Below are 20997 nucleotides of genomic sequence, written 5' to 3'. Positions count from 1 at the left end.
GCTACACCCACAGTAGAAGCTATGCCCCAGGTCACAGACACACTAATGCTAGCTCAAATATAAGTAGTGGTGTAGCCATGTTAGCATGGGCAGCAAGAGTATGGCTTAGCTATGATGTGTTCAAACCATCCAAGCCCTGTGTGTATACACTAGGGATGTAATAGTGTTGTCGATTAACCGATAAGCAAAAGCTTATTGGTTAATGTTATAGACTACACACATTTCCTTCCCTGCCCCCGCCAGGAAATTTTTTAGCAGGCTGGTCAGCAGCCTGGCTCACTTCGGGCTTGCGATGGGTCTGGGACCTACTCTGCTGCGGCTCTGCATTTAAACTGTATTAGAAGCTGGGCAGGCAGGCAGTCCAACTCTGTCCTGTCTCATGCTGGGTCCAGGAGCTCAGATATTCCCTAGAGAGGCGCTGCTGACACCCTATGCTGCTGCTTCTTTGTCAGAGGCAGCAGCACTGGGCGACAGGCAGCCTGTCTGCAAAGAGAGCTGGTTTTTAAACTGGCTCCTCTCACGGACCAGCTCCTGCTTCTCACCCCACTCTCTGCCACTGGCAGGGGCAGGGAGGGAAATGTGTGTAGTCTATAAAATGAACCTATAAGCTTGTGCTTATCGGTTAATCCACTAAACTATTACATCCCAGATGCAGCAGTGCGGAGTGGCAGAGGGCTCCTCAGGAGTGAGGCCAGAGTGCACTGGCTGCTGGCCCCAGTCTCGGGGACTATAGAAAAGTCAACTAACTGATAAGAATTCATGAGGTTACTTGACTATTCAATTAACCAATATTTAACATTCCTAGTATACACTCAGCATGCCTAAATTGTGCCACTGCTGGTACTGCTCATGATACCACAGCTACACCTTACTTTATACACCAGTGTTAGAGGTCATTGAGCTACTCCAAGTACATGTGTATGAGCTGGGAAACACACCTCTACCTCATAGCGTAGATGTAAGCTAAGGCATTTAATTGTAATGACTTTTTGTAAGAAAATAGCAGTACAGAATATCAGCATGATATACCTGAAATCAGAGAAACTGGTTTTGGTTAAATTCTCCAGGAAGATAATACTGTTAAAGTAGATTGTAGATTTCAGTTGTGACCAGTTTTGAAAAAAAAATGTTGTATACCACTGCAAATGAAACCATTACTTTGCTTGTCTAAAAACTAACTTTTTTGGGGGGAGAAAATTAAATTTATTCAAGTGCCTAAGTCATTAAAAACATTTGCAGCACATGCCAATTATGACTTCTGGTCCTTATTCACACTCTCAGGTATGCTGCAATAGTTCTGGTCTACTTCCCAACTTCTGTTACATGAGCAACTAAGATACTTTTCTGTGTATCTAAAACTGCCAACTGTGATGTTTCAATATCAACTGTCCCAGCTATTCGCAAATTAGTGCATAAAAGATTTCCTCACACTGTTTCAGAACAATGAAAGTACAGGTTGAACCTCTCTAGTCTGGCCCTTTCTGGTCCAGCAATATTTGTGGTCCAGCATGATTTTAGTTAGCCAGATGTCCACTTATCATGAGTGTGGCCAAGATTCCCATGGTCCCATAAAGTTTGTTTACAGCCTCCACTCCAAGCTCTCAATGTTCTGTGCTGTTATTTAGCGCCAATGTACCCTAAATGTCTTCTAAGAGCCCAATAAGCAGTGCAAGTGTTGGTAATGCTGCTACATAATATTGACCTCCCGTGCTTCTGCAAATTCTCTGGTTGGGCACCGGGCAGGTCCTGAGGGTACAGGACTACAGAGATTCAACCAGTAGTTAAAAGTCTAATATAATTTCATAAAATGCACTATGAAACAAAATAAGTCATCTTTAAATAAACTGGTTACATATTTGACAGGATCCTTCTTACTAAAGTCAATTCAAGAGTATTTTCAATGTCTCTGTTTAAGCCAAAAAGATGGTCTTTTAGGCAATTTTTGGAATAGTATAGCACTCCTCCAAATGTTCAAGCTACAGGTTCCAAATTTGGGCTTCTGAAGAAAAGACCAAGTGCAGATATACTGCTGACATACACAGACACACTTCTCCCACCCGCCCAAGAATTTAGAAAAACATAAAAATGAATCCTGAGCTTATCTGTTAATCCTGTCTACTCCATGCATTCCCCCTCCCCCTTCCCCTGCCCCCATGCCTCTATCAGGGAATGAGGGGGAAGAAGAGCTGGCTCCCCACAAGCACCAGATCCGCCTGCCCGCCTCTCCCCCATCAGAAGCAGCAGCACGGAGGGTGAGGGCTGGAAGGTGGGAGCTGATACATGTGGGGAGCCAGCTCTGCTCTATCAGAGGCAAGGGAGCAGAAGTCAGTGCTGGTGGGAGCTGGCTTAAAAGCACACTCATTCTTTTAAACTGGTTCCCCTCACAGACCAGCTCCTGCCTGCTACCCTCTGATACAGAGGAAGCAGCACAAGGTGGGTAGCAGTCCCTATTTGCAGGGAGCCCAATCTCTCTGAGGACAGAGGTTGGTACGGCATCCCATGGAGAACAGACTCTGTCTGTGGCGAGCCCAGACCTGTTGTGGACAGGGGCTGTTGCCGCCCTACACCGTTGCCTCTGATAGAAAGGCAGCAGCGTGGGGTAGCATGCAGCTTTTAAACCAGCTCCCTGCATGGACTGGCTCCCCCCTGCCGCCCCACGCTGCTGCCTCTCTGTCAAGCAGCACAGGGTGGCAGGTGGCTCTCCTGTGTGCTTTTCATTTAACATGCAGACCGGCGGGTTGGGACTAAGCCACCCTGCCCGTGCAAGTTTAAAATGCCAAGCACACAGTGGGGGGAAAGGAGTGTTGCAGTTAACCAGGACTGTCAGCTGATAAGCGACTGCTTCTTGGTTAAGTTAGCCAACTGGCCAGTAACATCCCTAATGTAAATGAACTAAACTGTTTTTTAAAAAGGTAAAAGCAGACCACTTCAAGCACTTTTAAAAATAATCTTTTTGTGAAGGCCCAGATTAATAAAAATATTCACATTTTATATTTAGTGTCATTTATGTGGAACAGTAATTGGACATTTGGTAGTAGGGACTGAAAATAAAACAACTAGTTTATTTTTCTTTGGAAAATACAGAACATATGCTACATCAGTGGCTCTCAACCGGGAGTACGCACACTTCAGGGAGTATGCAGACATCTTCCAGGGGGTACAGCAACTCATCTTGCTATTTGCCTAGTTTTACACTAGCCTATATAAAAGCACTACTGACATGAGTAAAAATTTCATATAACTTATTTATACTGCTCTATCTAGCACACATTGAAATGTAAGTACAATATTTATATTCTATTTTACTGTATAATTATAAAATCAAGTAGAAAGCAAGCTATTTTTCAGTAATAGTATGATGTGACACTCTTGTCTTTTTTTTGTGTCTGACTTTGTAAGGAAGTAGTTTTTAACTGAGGTGAAGCTTGAGCATACACAAGACAAATTAGACTCCTGAAAGGCATAGAGAACAGTATTCTGGTAAGGTTGAGAGCCACTCTGCTACAAAGTAGGCAAATTTGCAGAAGTGAATGTTAAATTGTTGTTACTCTGTGCACACTATTTTTTTGAGCATGCATCTTTTGTTTTCTAGTTATTTCATGAATAAGCACCTTGGATTTGCATGAGCAAACTATATAGCATACAGCTCTCCAATTTTTATGTGCTAATATTGTTTGCGTAGGTTAATTTCAGGTTTTCTACACACACATTTGGATGTACAAACTTTACAGGTGCAACTTGAGAGATGGGTAAAACTTCCTTTGAAAATCTGATCAACTATGTTGTACTTTGAAATTCAATTATGTTTTTGTATAGGAATCAATTCTACCCTCAAACATACGTAAACACCATTTAAGTTAATGGCATTTGTAAGTGTTTATTGAGGAAGAATCCTATATATCTAGGGCTAGATTTTCTGAAGTACTCAGCACCTATAACTGAGACCAGATTTTCAGAACAGCTCCATCCAGCAGCTCTCACTGTCCTCAATAGAAGCTGCTGAAGCCTAACCTCTACTGAAAATTTGGCCATTTCATTTAAGTGCTTAAGTGGGAGCTGAGCTCTGTTGAAAATGTGTCACCTAAAAATAATTGCTTCACTCCCAATACAGTCTAATATCGCAACCATTTAAAAAATATCAAAATCAAAACCAATTTACAACTGCTAAGTTTCTAGTGCAAATGTACAAGTTTTCTATTTTAAAATGCATGCTCTATAGAGTGACAGAACAAAGTTTTACATCTTTTATGCCAAGTTAACTTCAAAGGACTTAATCCTAAAAATTAAAAAGTTAGAGCCTACAAAGCCCTACTTTGATTTCACTTGGACCATGCAGAGGAATAGTTTATGCGTACTAAAGCCATAAAGATTGTGGCCCTTGTTGGTAAATGGGACACATTTTAGTAAGTTGATAAAATGCTTTTAAACCACTGACATTTTTATTAGAAACTGCTGATCATGTCAAAATAGGGACCTTCCACAACTAGTTATATTATGCAGTATTGCCATACCCCACTATGGAGCTAGATAGCTAAATTTTTACTAACATCACCAGTAACCCATAAGGGCAATTTGATTAATATTGCAGCAAGAGATAACATCTTAAAATCTTGAAAAGTAGGATGCATTTTCAGTTTAAAAACAAAACAGACGCCGTATTTAAAAAACCCAAACAAACAGGGATTTCAAGATTAAGACTTTGAGAAACATAAAACTAATTTTGAAACATCAACATAGGCATTATTCTTGCCAGGCAATATCTTTCTATGCAATAAAAATGTGGGATGTTATATCCCAATTGTGATTTAAATATCCAGAATGTCTGACAGACTTCACTGAACCAAGCAGTGTCACATACTATATAAATAGAGTATTATACAGAAATATAGTGTACAGTAAGATAATATGGTTGCTGATATCTTATATGAGAAGTGCATCAATCTAAGGCAGGGTAGTAGTTTCAACAGATCTCATTTTTACTACTTTAAGACCTATTGAAATGAATTGCATATGCACACCATTGATTTCATTAGGTAGTAATAAAATTTAATTGGCTGTTCTTTGTATAGTAATATCATCTAGCAAAAACGACAAAAAAAATCAAGGATATTTGACAGAGCATAGACCAGTTCTCTGAATAGAAAGATTTTTTTTTTTCTTTTGGCCTTTAACTCACTCCATACTGATGTTGGTTCCATGTTAGCTACTACAGGAGCTGCAACCATATACACAACAGGGTGAGGTAAGGACAGAATAAGATTGCTTTTGTACTGAAGGTCCAGTGATAAAAGATCATCATCGTGAGCTCCAAAACAGAGAGAGCATAACTCTGATTTCATGTTATTTTAATGTATTTATGGTAAAAGAAAGCAGCTTCTTTCCTTATGCTGTACCTGCTGCTCCAATATCAAGCAATGCTCTTTGTGGGATACTGAGGGCACGCAGGGACAGGGAAAAGAGCAGCATGCTAGATTATATGAATTACTGAGAAAACTGCTTTAAAGTCAAAATGTATTATATAAAAAATAAAACAGCAAGGTGCTTTATATCACATTTTGTTGGTTCGCAACTTTGTTCACACTTGCAATTTAGTAAAAAGGAAGATCTAAACAACAGTAAGGTTTCTAAAATAGTTCTGTGTCAACATGCCTTTGTCACCTGAAACAGCATAAAAATTGTGACATTCCATGCCACTGTTCAAAACCTAGTGATATCTGAGAACAAGAGCTTCCCCATGACTTACAAATCTAGATATATGAATCATTCATCTTCCTCTCAACAACACATACAGTCACAAAATAAAAATCTCTAGTATTTACTTACCTGGTGGTAACTGAAAGTTCTGAATATTAGTTGGATTCTGAGGTGCCTGAGGCAGACGTGGTGCTAAAACTGTAGGTGTCAAAGTTGCTCTGATACCACTTGTAGTTGCTGTTGGAGTCCTTGGCAAACTTTGTGCCACTGTACTGGTAGTGCCCTTAGCCATTCCTGTAGGGGTACCAGGAGCTGCTGGAGGTATCCCTCCAGGATTGGGAGCCACATTGGAGAGCCCAGCTTGCATAGTTTGCCCAATTATCATGTTACCCCCTGTAGTACTGGGCTGGCCACTAGCAACTAGTGTCTGCTGCTGGGATACTGCATGCACTATAGTTTTAGGAGACTCTGATTTGATGACCTGTGTAGTGGGTGCTGCTGGCACACTGGAACCAGGTTGACTGTTCACAAGTGGTGTTTGGAGGGAAACTCCAGAGCCCACAGTGACTGCAGCAACAGCAGGAAAACTCCCTACACCCACACTGATGGCTGAATTGATCACAGTATTGCTCCCATTCTGAGTGGCTGCAGCAGCTGCAGCAACCGTGGGTCCTGCTGTGTGAATTGGTGGTCTCACCAGTGCTACAGTAGGCCCCGCACCTACAATGCTTGGTGACGGCTGTGAAGAGATTACTGTGGGGGATGGGGATGAGGTGGAGGACACAGCGGTGCTGAGGAAAGAAGTCTGGATGACAGTGTTAGAAGCTGAAGGCAAAACAGCATTAACTGTATTTCCTTTCCCCACAGATCCAGGTCCATTGTTAACTAGAGGGGCAACAGTAGGTGCAGCAGCAGGATTAGCAGTTGCAGGAGTCCCAGAGAAAGTAGCACTTCCCGAATGGTGAGAGTTCATCACCACATTACTCCCATTCAAAGTCTGCACCGTTGTGGTCCCAATTTTGCCATTCCTGGTGGATAAGGCAGTTGCCATTGTACTGATAACCACAGATTTGCCCTGACTGAGGGTCCCTGGAGCAGCAGCAGCTTCAGATCCGCCTCCTCCTGCTGCTGCAGCAGTGGTGGTGCTGGTTGTAGTGGCTCCATCCAGAGCTGAACTCTGGGACCTGGTGTTATGATTAATAACACCCCCTTGCACTCCTCCAGCCCCTGAAACAACAAGAAGAAGGTTCAATGGAGAGAATGTGCAGGAGGTGAAAACAAAAGGTAGAGGGAGTGTGTTTCTCCACCCTCCCAATTCTTCTTTACCCCCTCGCCCCCACGTCCTCCATACTGTCTGGAATGAGACAAGAAAAAAAATGGGCTGAAAATACAAATTATCTTTTTCTGGGTAGAGAGGTTACCATGAAGCCCTTCTATGCCCCATATTCACACCTGGCAGCAGTGATATTAGATATAGCCACCCCTTGAACCAACTATAACAAGAAAAAGAGGACAGACAGACATACAACAGGACAGATCTGGACAATAAAAGAGCTGGGATACATCTTTATCCTAAACTTTCTTCTCTCCCACATTTCAGGGCCTGACATTACGTTTAACAACTTCCTTTACATTCCAGTTAATGAATTTAGAGAAAAAATGTTTTAAAAGATGCGGAGGGAGGGGAAAAAAAGTCTTCCCTGTGCCCTCTACACCTTGCACACTTTACCCCCCAATTCTTTCATGTCCTGTAGAGGAACCTAGTAGTTCCATGCAGTTAAACTAGTACAATAATGTAAAAAATAGGGGATGAAAACTGTCAGTGTGACAAAGAAAAAGTTGCCAAAAGAGGACTTTGTTCACACCAGGGCCTGTGCTGTTGTAATTCTGCTCCTCAAGCTCCCACAATCAAAGACAAATATGGGGAGAAAACAGACTCAGGCACTGAGGACACTACAATGTGCCCTCCTACTCTAAGACCTCCTCATCCCATTTTAATGAGGTCTGGTATCACAATTAACACCAGACTTGGCAGTCCAGGTCCTGAATTAAGGAGAGAGAAATGAGAAGGGAGCTGTCACAGATAACCCTTATAATATGAGTGTCTCAATAGCTAAGAGGACCCTCCTGCAAAATCCTCATTACCGATCTGCTATTATTAATATAAGCATCCTCTTACATTTCAGCAACAAGAAGCAGAAAATAGTAGGGGGGGGACATAAAACAGATAGATACTGGGCAGATAAGAATATTTTTCTCTTTCCTAAAAACAACCTCCCACCCACTCTCATAAAGTGAGACTTAATATTGTGATTAACATCATCCTCTTAAAACAAAGCTCCTCCATCAAGCAGAAAACATTCACAGGTAACATATGGAGAAGCCCATCTGAGGAGGATAGGGATTGTGCCCTCAGTCGTCCCGTCCCCCCCATCCAAGGACCTTATGTTGCCATGACACCCCCTTGAGGGAGAACGAGGAATGAAATGTGTTGAATACCCCCTCCAAACTCCTAATACAAGAGGGGTTATGGGGAATACCCAGACAGATATGAGGGGGGAGGCATTTTAGGGGCTTCTTCCCCTTGAAATCCCTCCTCACTTCCTCCTATACAGGAAATGGGTGTCATGATTAATAACACCCCTTTGCACTTCAGCAACAGAGAAGGGGGAAGGGAAGGAGCACCCAAACAGAAATTGGAAGGCCCTATTAATTGGGAATCCCCCCAATAAAACCAATCAACATACACCAGCAACAGGGAAGGCAGAGGAATATTCAGACAAACTGAGGGAAAAATCATCATCAGAGGGGTAGTTTGCCCCCATTAGTTCCCCTCCTTGACTCCTCTGATTAATAGCACCCGTTTACCCTCCAGCAACAACAGGAGAAAAAGAAAAGGGACTGATAACCCATCAGTGTCTTGTTTATGGCTCTCTTAAGGGGGTGCAGTACCCCTATATAGCAAGAAACACCTCCTCTACACCCCAGGAACGAGGAGGAAGAGGGGCACAGTCAGACATATACTAAAGGGCCTGGTGTATGGGGGGGTATCTCCCCAATATGATTTATACCGCCCCTTGCACTCCAGCTCTTGCCACAACAACGAGGAGGAGAGAGGGAAAAGGGGGGAAAGCAGTAAGGGAGGGAGGCAGTCAGAGCTTGGGAGTGGGGGGAGGGGAGGCCCCTTTCCCAGAGAGCCCCCCACCCCGGCCCAGGTTACCTGCTTTTGTGATCTCTGGGGCACTGAGTCCCATCTTGCTGCTGCTGCTGCTCTCTGTTTGGACATTAGCATTGCCTCCTACTACTACTCCTCCAGGGCTAGGGCTAGGGCTGCTGCTGCTGCTACTGCTGCTCACAACATGGTTCCCCAGCAGCCCCCCAGCGGTCCTGAGGGGCTCCTGCGCCTTGTGGTGCTGGTGGTGATGGCCGGAGGCCGCCAGCTGGGACTCGAGGGAGCCCACCAGGTCGCTCACCACCTTCTCATCCACCTCCGTGTTCAGGAAAACCTCATCCAGCAGATCCGAGCCCGCCGCCATCTTTTTTTTGGAGGGTTCCTGTGAGCTGCTCCCTCCTCCCCCTTCCACTCCTCCCTCCCGCCCCCCCCACACACGCTGCCCTCTCACGGCGCAGGCGCACGGGAGCCGGCTCACATCACCGGCCGGAGAGGGATTCCGCTGGCTGGTGATTGGCCGCCAGCCGCCTATAAAAGCCCGGGCAAATGGCTGCGAAGGTTTAGTTGGGAGTCGGGCGGCGGCGGCCCGGACGCGAAGCTGCAGGAGCAGCGGGGGCTGAAGGTGGTGGGGGGGGGGGGGACGGTGGCGGCTGGACGGGGGGAGGGCAGGGCGGTGAGGCTGGTTCGTGCCGCGGGGCGAGACGAGGGGTGCGCGGGCGGGGGCGGGCGGCTCTTTGTCCGCCTGCGCTCAAGATGGCTGCATGTCTCCCTGCTGCTCGCTGCGTCTGGCCCGTGTCGCCAGAGCGAGTCTGAAGGGCGCCCCACACCTGTGCCAACTGCGTGTAACTGATCCACCGGGAAGGGGGGGGGGGGAGACGCGGCCGCAGGCCCCACGCCCAGCCTCGGGAGGGGGCTGAGCCCCCGGCCGGGCAGCCTTGTCTCCCGGGTTGGAAAGCGAGCTGCAGGGCGAGGAGCCGGCTGGCGGGGCTGTGCTGCGGCGCCCCACACAAGCAGCCACCCTCCCCCCGCCGCGTCCGGTGGCCCGCGGGCAGTGAGTGCCGCTGCTCCGCGGGGACTTCAAACGCCTTTCTCGGCTCGCGCCGAGCGGCTGCGGGAGCTCCCTGGGACAGAGCGAAGGAGGCTGCAGGGGGAAGATCCGGGAGGGGAAGGCGCCACTAATCTGTGTGCACGGCAAGGTGCTGTCGAGCTTCCCTGAACGTGAATTTAGGAAACTGACTCAGCGGTCTGGGGGTGGGCAGGCCCTGCCACCAGACAGGCTATAATAAATGAGCGCGGTGAATGCGTATACAAGGGGGAGGGGATTGGGGTGCTTGGATTAAAGTCCTGGGGAAAAAATGGGAGGTGGCTGAGCTGAAATGAAAGCTTAACAGAAAGGCGGGATGGAAGGAGGGAGGAGATTTTAGCCGAATATCTACTGCTAAACATCTTGTCCACGACTTCAGCCTTTCAGAGGAAATTAAAGCATTGAGTCCAGAACAGCTACAGTTTAACAGAGAATGGACTGTTGTATTCAAAATCACCGCCAGAGAAATGCATTCTTCTTAAATTCCATTTTGAACAGTACTACAGAGGTTAGTACCCATTTAGTTTGTAAAACCAAAGGTGCTTAGAGGAGACAGTAGTCTTTAGCAATACAAGTAATCTGCTTCTTGATCACTAATCTTACACAGATTCTAGATAGAAATTGAACTTGAACATTGTGTCATCTTAAGAAAGGAAGTTCAGGTATGGTAAAAATGCAGCCTGTCCTTTAATAGTGAAACTATTTACTAAGCACTACCTTCAAAGTCCAGAATAACATTAATTGCAAGATGAAAATTTCTTCTGCAGTGTACAGTGACTCTTATGCTACCACTAAGTAAAGGTCTACAGTAGGCAAGTTAAGGTTGTAACCACTTGTTTAAACGTTATAAATCTAAAATTATAAGTTTGCCTTACCTCTGTTTTGTTGGTCACTTGAGCTGGCTAGCACTTAATGTTGAAATGTTTGTTGCAGTAGGAGCAGACTAAGATCCTGTGTAGCTTGTTATCACTTAGCAGTGTGTGGCCCTTCAGGTCCTAATGAGTGTCACTGACAAGTCTCCATTTTTGCAGCCCAGAGTGATTCATTTCCTCCAAAGCTTCTTTACTTCAACTAGACTAGAGACAAAGTATTCTACTATACTTATTAGGGTATCTTTAGTTTCTGCATTCTACATCTGTTCTAATCCATGTAACCATCACTTCAGTTACATTGAGTCTTTCAAGCAATGTTGAGTTGTAAGAAGGAAAATAGTGCAGAAAACCTTGTGTATTTTAGTCACAAATGCCCCACCCTAAAAGTCAGCTGGTCAGTCTATAAAGTGGTAGTCAGCTATCCAAATTCATGTGAAGGGAAGACATTAGAAAATTGCCTTGCTCCTCAACACGTTTGCAGCTAATATTTTCCTTAAGAGGTATTGGATTCCTACGAATACATTGCTTTATGGTTATAAAGTCTTCCAAAATAAGAGATGCCAATTTTGCCCCATTCATAGATAGATCTCTCCATGCTGTGGTTTTTATTCTTCCCTCCAAAGCACCCCTATTAGCATTCTAATATCTTACACAATGTTTGAGTCGCTTTAGACATTGCAATATATTAATCCCTATGTCTGAATTCCCCTGGACAAACATGTCAATTAATTAGCCTTTATAATGAATAATATATTTTCTATCCTTGTTTTCAGTGATATAACCTATAACGTCACCTTGAAAGGAGTAAAGAAAGGACCTCTTTCTTCACAAATCTCCCAAGATCTATTTCTAATCCGTATCAATATTGAACAGAACAAATGTTGTGTCCTAAAAATAAGTGTTCTGAGGGCTTGTTGCTCAATTCCAGTAATGATGTGGCCAGAGAGCTTTCCTTTAAGTGCCTCTTCTACCAGCCAATGGCACCTTCTGCTGCTGCTGTAGGTAGGCATACCTCTATCATTACAAGCATTAATAATTTCCAATTCAGTTAACTAAAAAGACACAGGAAATCTTGAGTAGAGGTCCAAGTACATCCCTGAAGTGGGATAGAGGGTAGTTTACAGGTGCTGCCAGGATGGTTCCAAAGACTTAGAGCAGCAAAGGTAGCCAAAAGCTATTCTTTCTTCCCCTTTCCCTAGCTGGGAACAGCAGAGCCTCAGGTTGAGGACATAATGGAAAAGAGTGAAAGTGAACAATGGAAGGGAGAATGGGGGTAAGGGAGAAGAGGTTAAGTAAAGGCAGAATTAAAACAGCAAGAGGGAGTGATGGAATCACTAATTGGCAGTATTATGGGCAGGCAGCAACTAGGGAGGAGCAGATGACATCTTAAGGGCATGAAGAGTTAGCAGGACTCTACATTCTTCTGCTGATGATGACTTTAAGGTATTTAGCAGGGCTGGCCCAGAACATTTTGGCACCTTAGATGGGGAGCTCAAATGATGCCCCACATCCCCCTTGCTTAGGCCAAAATTTAAAAAGGTCTCTTGTGCCCTCCAGCACAGCACTCTACTGTCTCTGTGCATCTAGAGCAGAGAGAATACATATGCACCAGCAGCAGACACAGTTTTCTATGCTCTGGCTATGTCTACACTTGCAGCTTCTTGTGTGAGAAATAAGCAAATGAGGCTGCATGGAATACTGCTGAGCCATATTTGCATACCTAATGAGCTGACATTTTGCAGAAGAGGCTCTTGTGCCAGAAGGAGCTGTCTACACTACCCCTACTTGCACAAGAAAAACCCTCTTGCACAATGCTGTTATTCCTGAAAATGGTGCAATGGCATTGTGCAAGATGGTTTTTCTTGTGCAAGAAGGGGCAGTGTAGACAGCTCCTTCTGGTGCAAGAGCTTCTTCTGCAAAAATGGCAGCTCATTAGGTATACAAATGAGGCTCAGTGATATTCCATGATATTCCATGCTTAGCCTCATTTGCATATTTCTCATGCAAGAAGCTGAGTATAGACATAGCCTCTGGGTCCTAGTGGTGTGGGCTGCCCCCCCTCTTTCCCCCAGCACAGTCTGGCACCTGAAGTGACTGCCTCAGTTCACCTGATGGCAGGGCTGGTCCTGGCATTTAGAACCTAGTTTATGGTCACATGGGTCCAGATACATGAAAGATATGGTGCCCAAGTTTTTGACCCCACAAAATTAATGTCAAACCATGTAAGCACTTAAGTTTTCAAAGTAAAAGTTCCTTAGGCCTCTGTGTTGGTGTCTGTAGGCTTACACAGAGGTGTCTTCCTCTTGACATCTGTGTGCTTCTTTCCTCGCTAACCATTAAAAGGATTCATGAAGCAAGGGAAGATAAGCGTTTGCTTAGGGTGTTCACCAGGGCCTCAGTAGACATGCTCAGAGACTGTTAACCAGAATGGTTCCCATTCAAAAATCGAACCATAGGAGGAGGTACTGCTCATCTGAATATTTAGCCTAGTGATGTGTATTGGACCAGCTCTGGCAAAAAGGAGGGACTTGAACTAGGATGTCCAACAGCCTATGCAAGTGGTCTAACTACTAGGCTAAAAGTTAAAATGGGAAATGCATGTGTACACCCTCTCCAGCTATTATATGCAAAGTAAAGCTAGCACATAACTCCTCTGAAGAAGCAATTTATTTCAACCAACAGATTCTCATTTGAGGATTGCTAAGCAGATGCTTCTCCTGCAGCCTGGAATTAATGCCCTTCCCAGAGAGGAGCACACCCCCTCTCTGGTCAGCATCTCTCATTACCTAACTTAGGCAGTTCCTCAGTGGAATAGCTTTTGTGGATCTTGTTTTTAGGTGTCTGTGCACTCATTGTTGCTGGAACTAGAGGGGCAGAGGTGCTACAGCACCCTTTGGCTTTAAAAGGTTTCCATTACATGCAGGGTTTACTGTTTAGCTCAATGGTTCTCAACAACGCCATTATACAAATTGTTCCAGCCCTCCCTGTGTACCTAAAGCAGGAGTGAGGAACCTGTTTTGCATCAGGCGTCACTGACTCCCAGGCAAGTAGATTTTGTGTGCTCCAGCCCCATGGTGGGATATTGGGGGTAGGGGGAGAGTTGGAGTGTCAGCACAGGCTACCCACTGATGGGATGGGGCAAGCCTTGGGGGCTGGATCCCCACCCCTGATGTAGTCAGGTTTGTGGATAGCAGTATTAGTCATGTATTTTTTTCTAAGTGCCTAATAGGCACCATGATGCTCAGTATTGCAACCCCTAAATCTCTTTGTGAAAACCCATCCAGAATGAATTAGGAATAAAATCCAGCAGTCTTCTTTCTCAGAGCTTTGTTTTCAACAAACATACCCTAATAAGTAGGTACTTATTACTAACAGCAATACAAAATTTCTACAAAACTCATTAACTTGTATATCACTCTACAAGCCATCTTCCAAGCTTCTGTCCTTTCACTCTACCTGTATGGTTTGTTTTTCAGTGGGAGACATTTATTACAATGTAAATTTAGAGTATGAGCCCTTCTCTGTAGGGATCCATGCCTTCTCTATATTCTGCACTGTGCCTAATGCTCTTTTGGATGCTGTAAAATAATAAACAGACTTTAAAGTCAGAATCACAGTGGGAGTTTCCTTATAATAAATTACTCATTTTTGTTGCCACTGCCTAAAGTAAAAAATACTACACACGGTAAGAACTACACCCAACCTCACAATTAAAGGAACAGTCTTCACATCAGACTTCAAAGATTGTGCAGCTGAACCATGGAAATTGTTGATGGGTTGGCCTAGAATATCAGTCCTGCATCTTTGATAGAAAGCCTTGCTCTGTGCTCACAAGGGTGCACTGTTATAATGTCTAACCCCCTCTTAATTGTAGTTATAGTACAGGAAGGTAGAGTGACTCATCCCATATCATTTAAAGCAGGGGTAGGGAACCTAAGGCCCAAGGGCCACGTGCCACCTCTTTCTCCTACCCTTTTTCCCCCCCCTAACCTGGATATAGCCCCCCAGGCTTGGGGCTTCTCCCCAACAGTGGGGAGCGCATGCTGGTGCTGCAGCATCCCCATCATTCCCAATATAACTGCAGCACACAAAATCTACTAGCCTGAGACCCTGAAGGTGCTGGTGTGCAAGGGGAATGTGGAGAATGTCTTTCTCCTCAGTCAAAGGCCACCTCAGTGAGGGATGGGATTTTTTTTGGGGGGGTGCGGAGTGCACTTCTCACTTGTGTGCAGCTCCCAACTGATTTTTCTCTGGGTCAGTGGCCTTGGACAGAAAAAAAAATTCCCTGTCCCAATTTAAAGCAAGTTCCCCTCTAATAGCCTGAAAAAGTCACGGCACATAAGGATCGCTATTTGAAGCAAATGCTTATTACAGCAATCTGTCTAAGTAAATGATCAATTATTGGGGTGAGAACATCTGTGAGAAGTTTAAGTGTGTTAATGAGGGGAGTGTAGTCTGTGATCATAAACATGGAATATCTGTTAATTCATAATGAAAATGACTCCCACATTACTCACATGATCAATCATATCTGTAGCACAAGTCCCCATCAATAAGTGGGTGAGTTTTGGAACAATCAGCCTCCTACTGATAGGGAGTGTTTCTCTCGTACACCCCCCCCCCCCCAAACCATAAATGCAATTGAAATTGACAGAATCTCCCCGATTAGATCATAGTGGCGCAGTGTAACAACTCAAGTCATGCTATAGAAATACACACTGAGCACTAAGGGTGATATGCCAATTCCTTAGAAAACTTTGGTTCTGATGGCTAGTTACTCATTAATACCAACTGACATCTATTGGAAAGGATTAGAGCCACGCCAATGCAATGTTATACATTGTGCAATTATTCTAGTAAGATATTATATTTAAAAATTATGAGCTCTGTGTACTAATATTGACATTGACTTCATGAAGTCAATCAGACTTTGCACTTACACTCTGATTATCTTAAAGTGCTCTGTATAAATAAAGTACCATGAAACATACTCAAGTAATCTGGCCAAGGTTGCACTCAGCAACAGAACTGAAAACAGAATGAAGGGTCTCCTGCCTCTGTCCTTCATTATAAATATTAGATTATACAGCTTTTCACTGATTGAGACAGGTTGCACCCATAATGAGTGTATTGGTTTATAGAATTCTTTAGAAGCTATATTATACTAAGTGGAATGGGTGCCAGATAAAAAGGTTCCCAAAAACGTAGCCTGAATTTACTGTTATATCTGTGTGAAGAAGTTCAGCCCATAAATCCAGATGATAACATTCTCTTAAAATTGGGTAGTGTACCAATTTCACAACTTACAAAAGAAATAATTCAATAAATACAAAGAGTCAGAGAACAATTCACTAGCTGCAGGCAACACAGAAGTGGGTTTTACACTCAATCATCTAATGTCATTTAAAAAATTGTCATAAGATTAAAGGTCTCCTATTTTCAAAATAAATGTTTGTTTTACTTCAGCATGTTTTGTGTTATAAAAGCCTCAGCATTTTACATAGCAACAATAGACTATGACTATATGAGAATATTCTGTCCTATTGATTTCAGCATCCCAGTTTTGTGACGCTGTTCAGCTGTTACAAAATTAGGGCTCTACTTTACAGAAATACTTCCTTTCCCCACCTTTTATTCTTAACACTTTTTGTTCTTGTCTTTATGTAAGACAGAAAATCTAGGGACTTAAGTGCATTAAGCACAGCAAGGAGGACAAAAGCAGCTCCTAATGAAGATGATGTAGCTATACACCAAAAGGTTTTCAAGTTGGCCATCCTGAAAATTTAATTTAGTGATTTTTCTGCATATGAAAAAAGTGGTATAGTGTCTGTACAAATAAGTGTAGGGTACATAGTGTTACATGCAAACACCAAGAATATTGTTGTACATATATTAGAAATACAGACTTATATTGATACACAGAAGGAAAAATGACAGGAAAAGAGTTATAGGCAGTCCCCGGGTTACGTACAAGATAGGGACTGTAGGTTTGTTCTTAAGTTGAATTTGTATGTAAGTCGGAACTGGTACATATTGTAGGGGAAACTCTAGCCAAACATTTCTCCAGACCTCAGTTTTATTCTCCCACACCTCACTTCCCTCAGTCCTTTATTCTCAAGCTGAGTTGTCTGCTGAGAGAAGCCACTCTGCGTCTTCCTGGTCTGCTGGGGGGGCGCTAGCTTCGCATCTCCCTGGTCTGCTGGGGGGAAGCAGCTAGTGCGGGGTTGCCTCACCCCGTTTGTAAGTAGGGATCTGATGTAAGTCGGATCCATATAACCCGGGGACTGCCTGTACTTTACTTTCAATTGAGAGATAAATGCACTTACTACAGATATGCCCATGAAGATCAAATACGCAACTGGTTAATTGTAAAGATAATGCCTTTGGGAGCTCTCTGGTGACCTCCAATCACGTGAGCAGAGGTTGATTAGACAGCAAAAATCAGGAAACTAGCATTAAAGATTTGTTTCTCTGTATCAGCTTATGTAAATCCAATTGGGTATGGGATGTTTGTTTTATAATGTTGCTAGGCTTATCTGGTTTATTTTACCTCCTTGAAAGTATTCAAATAAATCTATCACTCTTAACAAAAAAGGGATTAATAAATAGCAATGGTTAGAGCTATATGTGGATCCAGGCAAGTGAGGTGAAAATTTTTTCAATGCACTGTCCTAAGTCTGACAGATTTTCTGGTCTTGCCGTATTTTATGGCATGACAAATCATTCTGATGTTAAACTTTTAGTTGTGCAATAAATAGCGCATGAACTATACAGTCCTTTCTAGTGTACTCTTGTTCCCCACACTCAATCCCCATTTTCCATTTAGAGACAGTATTTATCTTGACACTTGCAATCTAAGGTTAGTGGTTCTATAGCTAGTAAAGAAAGCAACTGAATGCATCAGGTTCATCATATGTAGCTAATGCTACAATGTAGCAAGTATATCACAATAAGCCAGTGGTCTCCAACCTTTTTATACCCAAGATCACTTTTTAAATGACAGACCAAGCCAAGAGCTACTGCCCCGCCCCTTCCTTGAAGCCCCGCCCTCTCTATTCTCCTCCTCTCCATCACTTGCTATCCCCAATCCTTATACTGCTACTTTAAAAAAAATTTCCACCATTCCTCGCAGCTACTCACCTGTGCTGTTGCTCGGTGAGTAGCTGCTCCTTAAATGAGGAAATCTAATGTAAATGTACTGTGCAGGCGCACAGTTCAGAGAGGGCTCAAGAGCTACTCTTAGAGCCTCCGAGATCTACCGGTAAATCGCGAGCTACTTGTTGGTGACCACGGCAATAAGCCATTCATTGATGCCAGTTGAACATGCATACTGGTGACAGCAGGTTTATGGAACTCCAACATGGCATTAAGAGAGCCAACTTCCTTATTCATTAAGATTATTTAGTTGTAGTGATGCAAGATGTGATATGGTTTAACAAAACATTCTAATTGTTTTTTTCTTGAAAGTAGGCAAAGAACTTTATTCTTCAGAAAACTCAAATTACCTAAAAAAGGTCTTGATTATTTGAGAAACAAAACAGAACAAACTGTGGCGATTATAATTGTTTGTTGGAAAGGCACCCAACTCCCCCTTAGTCGTTAGGGGACGCATTCAGTCACCTTACTTTGTTATACTTGCTCTTCAACCTGAAAATAATCAGGGTAAGCAATTCATTTAGAGCAGGGGCCTCAAACTCACAGCCTGTGAGCCAACTGTGGCTCAAGCAGATCCGCAATCCGACCCACACGTAGCTGCTGGCACACAATGGGGCCAACAGCCACTGCGGACCCTAGGGCAAGGTGGGAGGGGAGCTGGGCTCTGCATCCCCAGAAGGGGCGGGGCCAAGGGCAGTCAGCCCTTACTGCCGCCTGGAGAGCAACACTGCGCCCTCCCCACTCTGTAATCAGCTCTCAAAGCCAAGCAAAGCGGCGCTCCGGAGGCACTTCAAAGGGGCCCACAGCTCCAGCCACTGCCAAAGTACCAGTGGTGGCAGCCAGGAGCTCCAGGCCCCTTCGAAACACCAGGCCTCTGTGCAATTACCCCCTTCCTTCCCTTACCGCGGTGGCCCTGCTGGCACGTAAGTCCCTGCAGCCTGGGATGGGGAAAGGGGGAGAATCTGGGCCCTTCCTTCATGTCTAGCCTCTGCCCCTCCCAGAAGTCCACTCCCCCAAGGAATGCAGCCTCAGGGATTACTGGGGCTTGGAGTGGGATGGCAGCAGGGGTCAGACACAACCCCCTTCCCCCACGTTCACTGCAGCAGGGAAGTGAAGCGATGCAGCGGCCTCTGCTCCCAGGTCAGCTCAGTCACTCCACTTCACTGCCACAGTGGAAAGTGAAGCGCCGTAGCCTTAGCATGGGCTGGTTTGGGATATGGCAGTGGAGCAGAGCAGGCTGCTGAGTAGCTCTGCTTCCCTTTGGGTGAGTGCAGGGGGACCCGCTTCGGGCCCCAGCCCACTCAGGGCCCTGTGGGCTTGCTTGAGTATGGGGGACCATACTGTCCATAGGTGCAGGGCCTGGGATGGCTGCCCTGCTGGCAGTGGCACAGAGCTAGCAGCCGAAAGCCTCACTATGCTATCGGTGGTGGTGTCATTGGCCCAAGGGTGGGGGCATTAAATCATCCAGGGGTGGCAGGAGGTAAGGCTGCTAGATGCTGGGGGAGGGGGGCGGGAATGCCTGGAGAGCCCTCCCCAGAAACCTGTTGGAGGGGGGTGCCTGTTGGCTCACAAAAAGGATTTAAGGACTCACACTGGCCCTGAGGTAAATTGAGTTTAAGACCCTTGATCTCTAGAGATCATTTCTTTGTTGTTCGTAAATCTGTGAAGGCCTTTATAGTTCATAATGTCTGAGGAAATCTTTTCCCTTCTAACAGCTCTTACTCCTCACTCTGTTCTTATTGCTCAACAATGGAGGAAATATGAAAATCTGGACTCATCTGTAGTGGAAAGGGCTTGGGAATATTACTGAAAGAAGCAGAGTGTCAACTTAAGAACATTCTAAGGATTCTAACTACACATTCAAACTTCCATTACAATTTTTGTTTCAGAAGCCTTGGCAATTCCTGAATATAGGCTACTAGAGAGGCACAGAATTCTCTCTTTGGAAGGCAGGTAGAGATTTGAGTTTTATCTTGAATTTTAAAGTCCTCTATCCACAATTAAAAATTATAGTGGAAGGCAAGATGTTTCATGGAATTGATTAAAATACTATGCCAGGATTTTATGGTCCTCAAACACACTGTAACTCATTTCAGATATTGGTAGATAAGTTACAATATTAGACCAATTGAAAATATTTGCCTCTCTGAGCTAATTCAGATAATTTCTTGTAACTAAGTAAAGAATATTGTCTTGACAGAAAAAATCTGTCAATAAGTGATTTTACCCACCTGTGCAACTAAGTCTCACTTTATGATTGGAGGGAGTTATCCAATTTACTATACCCTTCACTACAAGGGCCAAAAAGATCACATTTTCTGTTGGGATAACATTTAGCCATTATCTTTACCTTGCTGAAAGCCAGATTGTCAGCAAAATGACTGAGGGGAAAAAAAAAAAAAGAACTCTACATGGAATGTGGTCTCTTTTAAGTCAGTCCGCAACAGTAATTCCACTCCATGCCCAACCCCCAAATAAACTAGTTACAAAAAGAAGAAGCCCCAGGGACGCCATGAAGTCCACTAAGGATTTTACTACAGGTTGAACTTCCCTGGTCCAGCACCCTTGGGGCCTAACCAGTCCTGGATGAGGGATTTTATGGGACCAGAGGAGGTCATTTCTGCTTCCTGCCACCGGCTCTTCCAGTCCTAGCCTGGCCTCTGGCCTTGCAGCTGGCTCCCCCAACACACCTGCCTCCTTCCCTGCCGGCCCCATCAGGCTTCCCAGTCCCACAGGGCAGCCCCACTACTGCACACTAGACTCCTGGTCCCATGGGGCAGCCCCACTGCCAACAGCCTGTTGCCCAGCTGGCCCTCAGGGCTCCCAAACCTCTATCGGGACTCTTTGGTCCTGGAACATTCATGGTCTGGCAGGACCACGGTTGTTGCCGACCAGAGATTCCCGGTTTAGAGAGGTGCCATCTATATTGCTAGCAATTTTACATGGAAGGAGTGCTATTATGAGCAGCAGATAGATACATTCCTATTGCTTTCAGCTAACGTGTGTCACATATTAGAGAA

General features: G+C 44.5%; 1 protein-coding gene and 1 long non-coding RNA gene across 5 annotated transcripts in view; one reads left to right on the top strand and one right to left on the bottom strand.

The window, feature by feature from the left end:
- TAF4 (TATA-box binding protein associated factor 4) overlaps positions 1-11082 on the bottom strand; it is a 74650-nt gene extending 63568 nt beyond the window's left edge. For 2 of the 3 annotated variants that reach the window (XM_006126163.4, XM_025186158.2), the window contains exons 1-2: positions 8915-9255; positions 5824-6921 (exon numbers count right to left, since the gene is read on the bottom strand). In XM_006126163.4, coding sequence (XP_006126225.2) covers positions 5824-6921; positions 8915-9230 — 1414 coding nt within the window. In that variant the 5' untranslated portion in view covers positions 9231-9255. Of the gene's footprint in view, positions 1-5823; positions 6922-8914; positions 9256-10825 lie in introns of those variants that run through there. The other variant, XM_075901105.1, reaches the window with a different exon arrangement.
- Positions 9372-14958, top strand: LOC112546291 (uncharacterized). 2 transcript variants are annotated; one of them, XR_012896492.1, is made up of 3 exons: positions 9372-9488; positions 10330-10458; positions 11596-12549. It is a non-coding gene; the product is annotated as an uncharacterized LOC112546291 (long non-coding RNA). The 2 variants fall into 2 exon arrangements; XR_012896493.1 differs by lacking the exon at positions 9372-9488 and adding an exon at positions 13505-14958 and having other exon boundaries at positions 9528-10458; positions 11596-11824.
- The last annotated feature ends 6039 nt before the right edge of the window (positions 14959-20997 follow it).

Source organism: Pelodiscus sinensis, chromosome 18 (assembly GCF_049634645.1).
Source record: "Pelodiscus sinensis isolate JC-2024 chromosome 18, ASM4963464v1, whole genome shotgun sequence".
NCBI lineage: Eukaryota > Metazoa > Chordata > Testudines > Trionychidae > Pelodiscus > Pelodiscus sinensis.
Note: the sequence above shows the minus strand (reverse complement) of the source record. Positions and strands in the feature narration are given on the sequence as shown.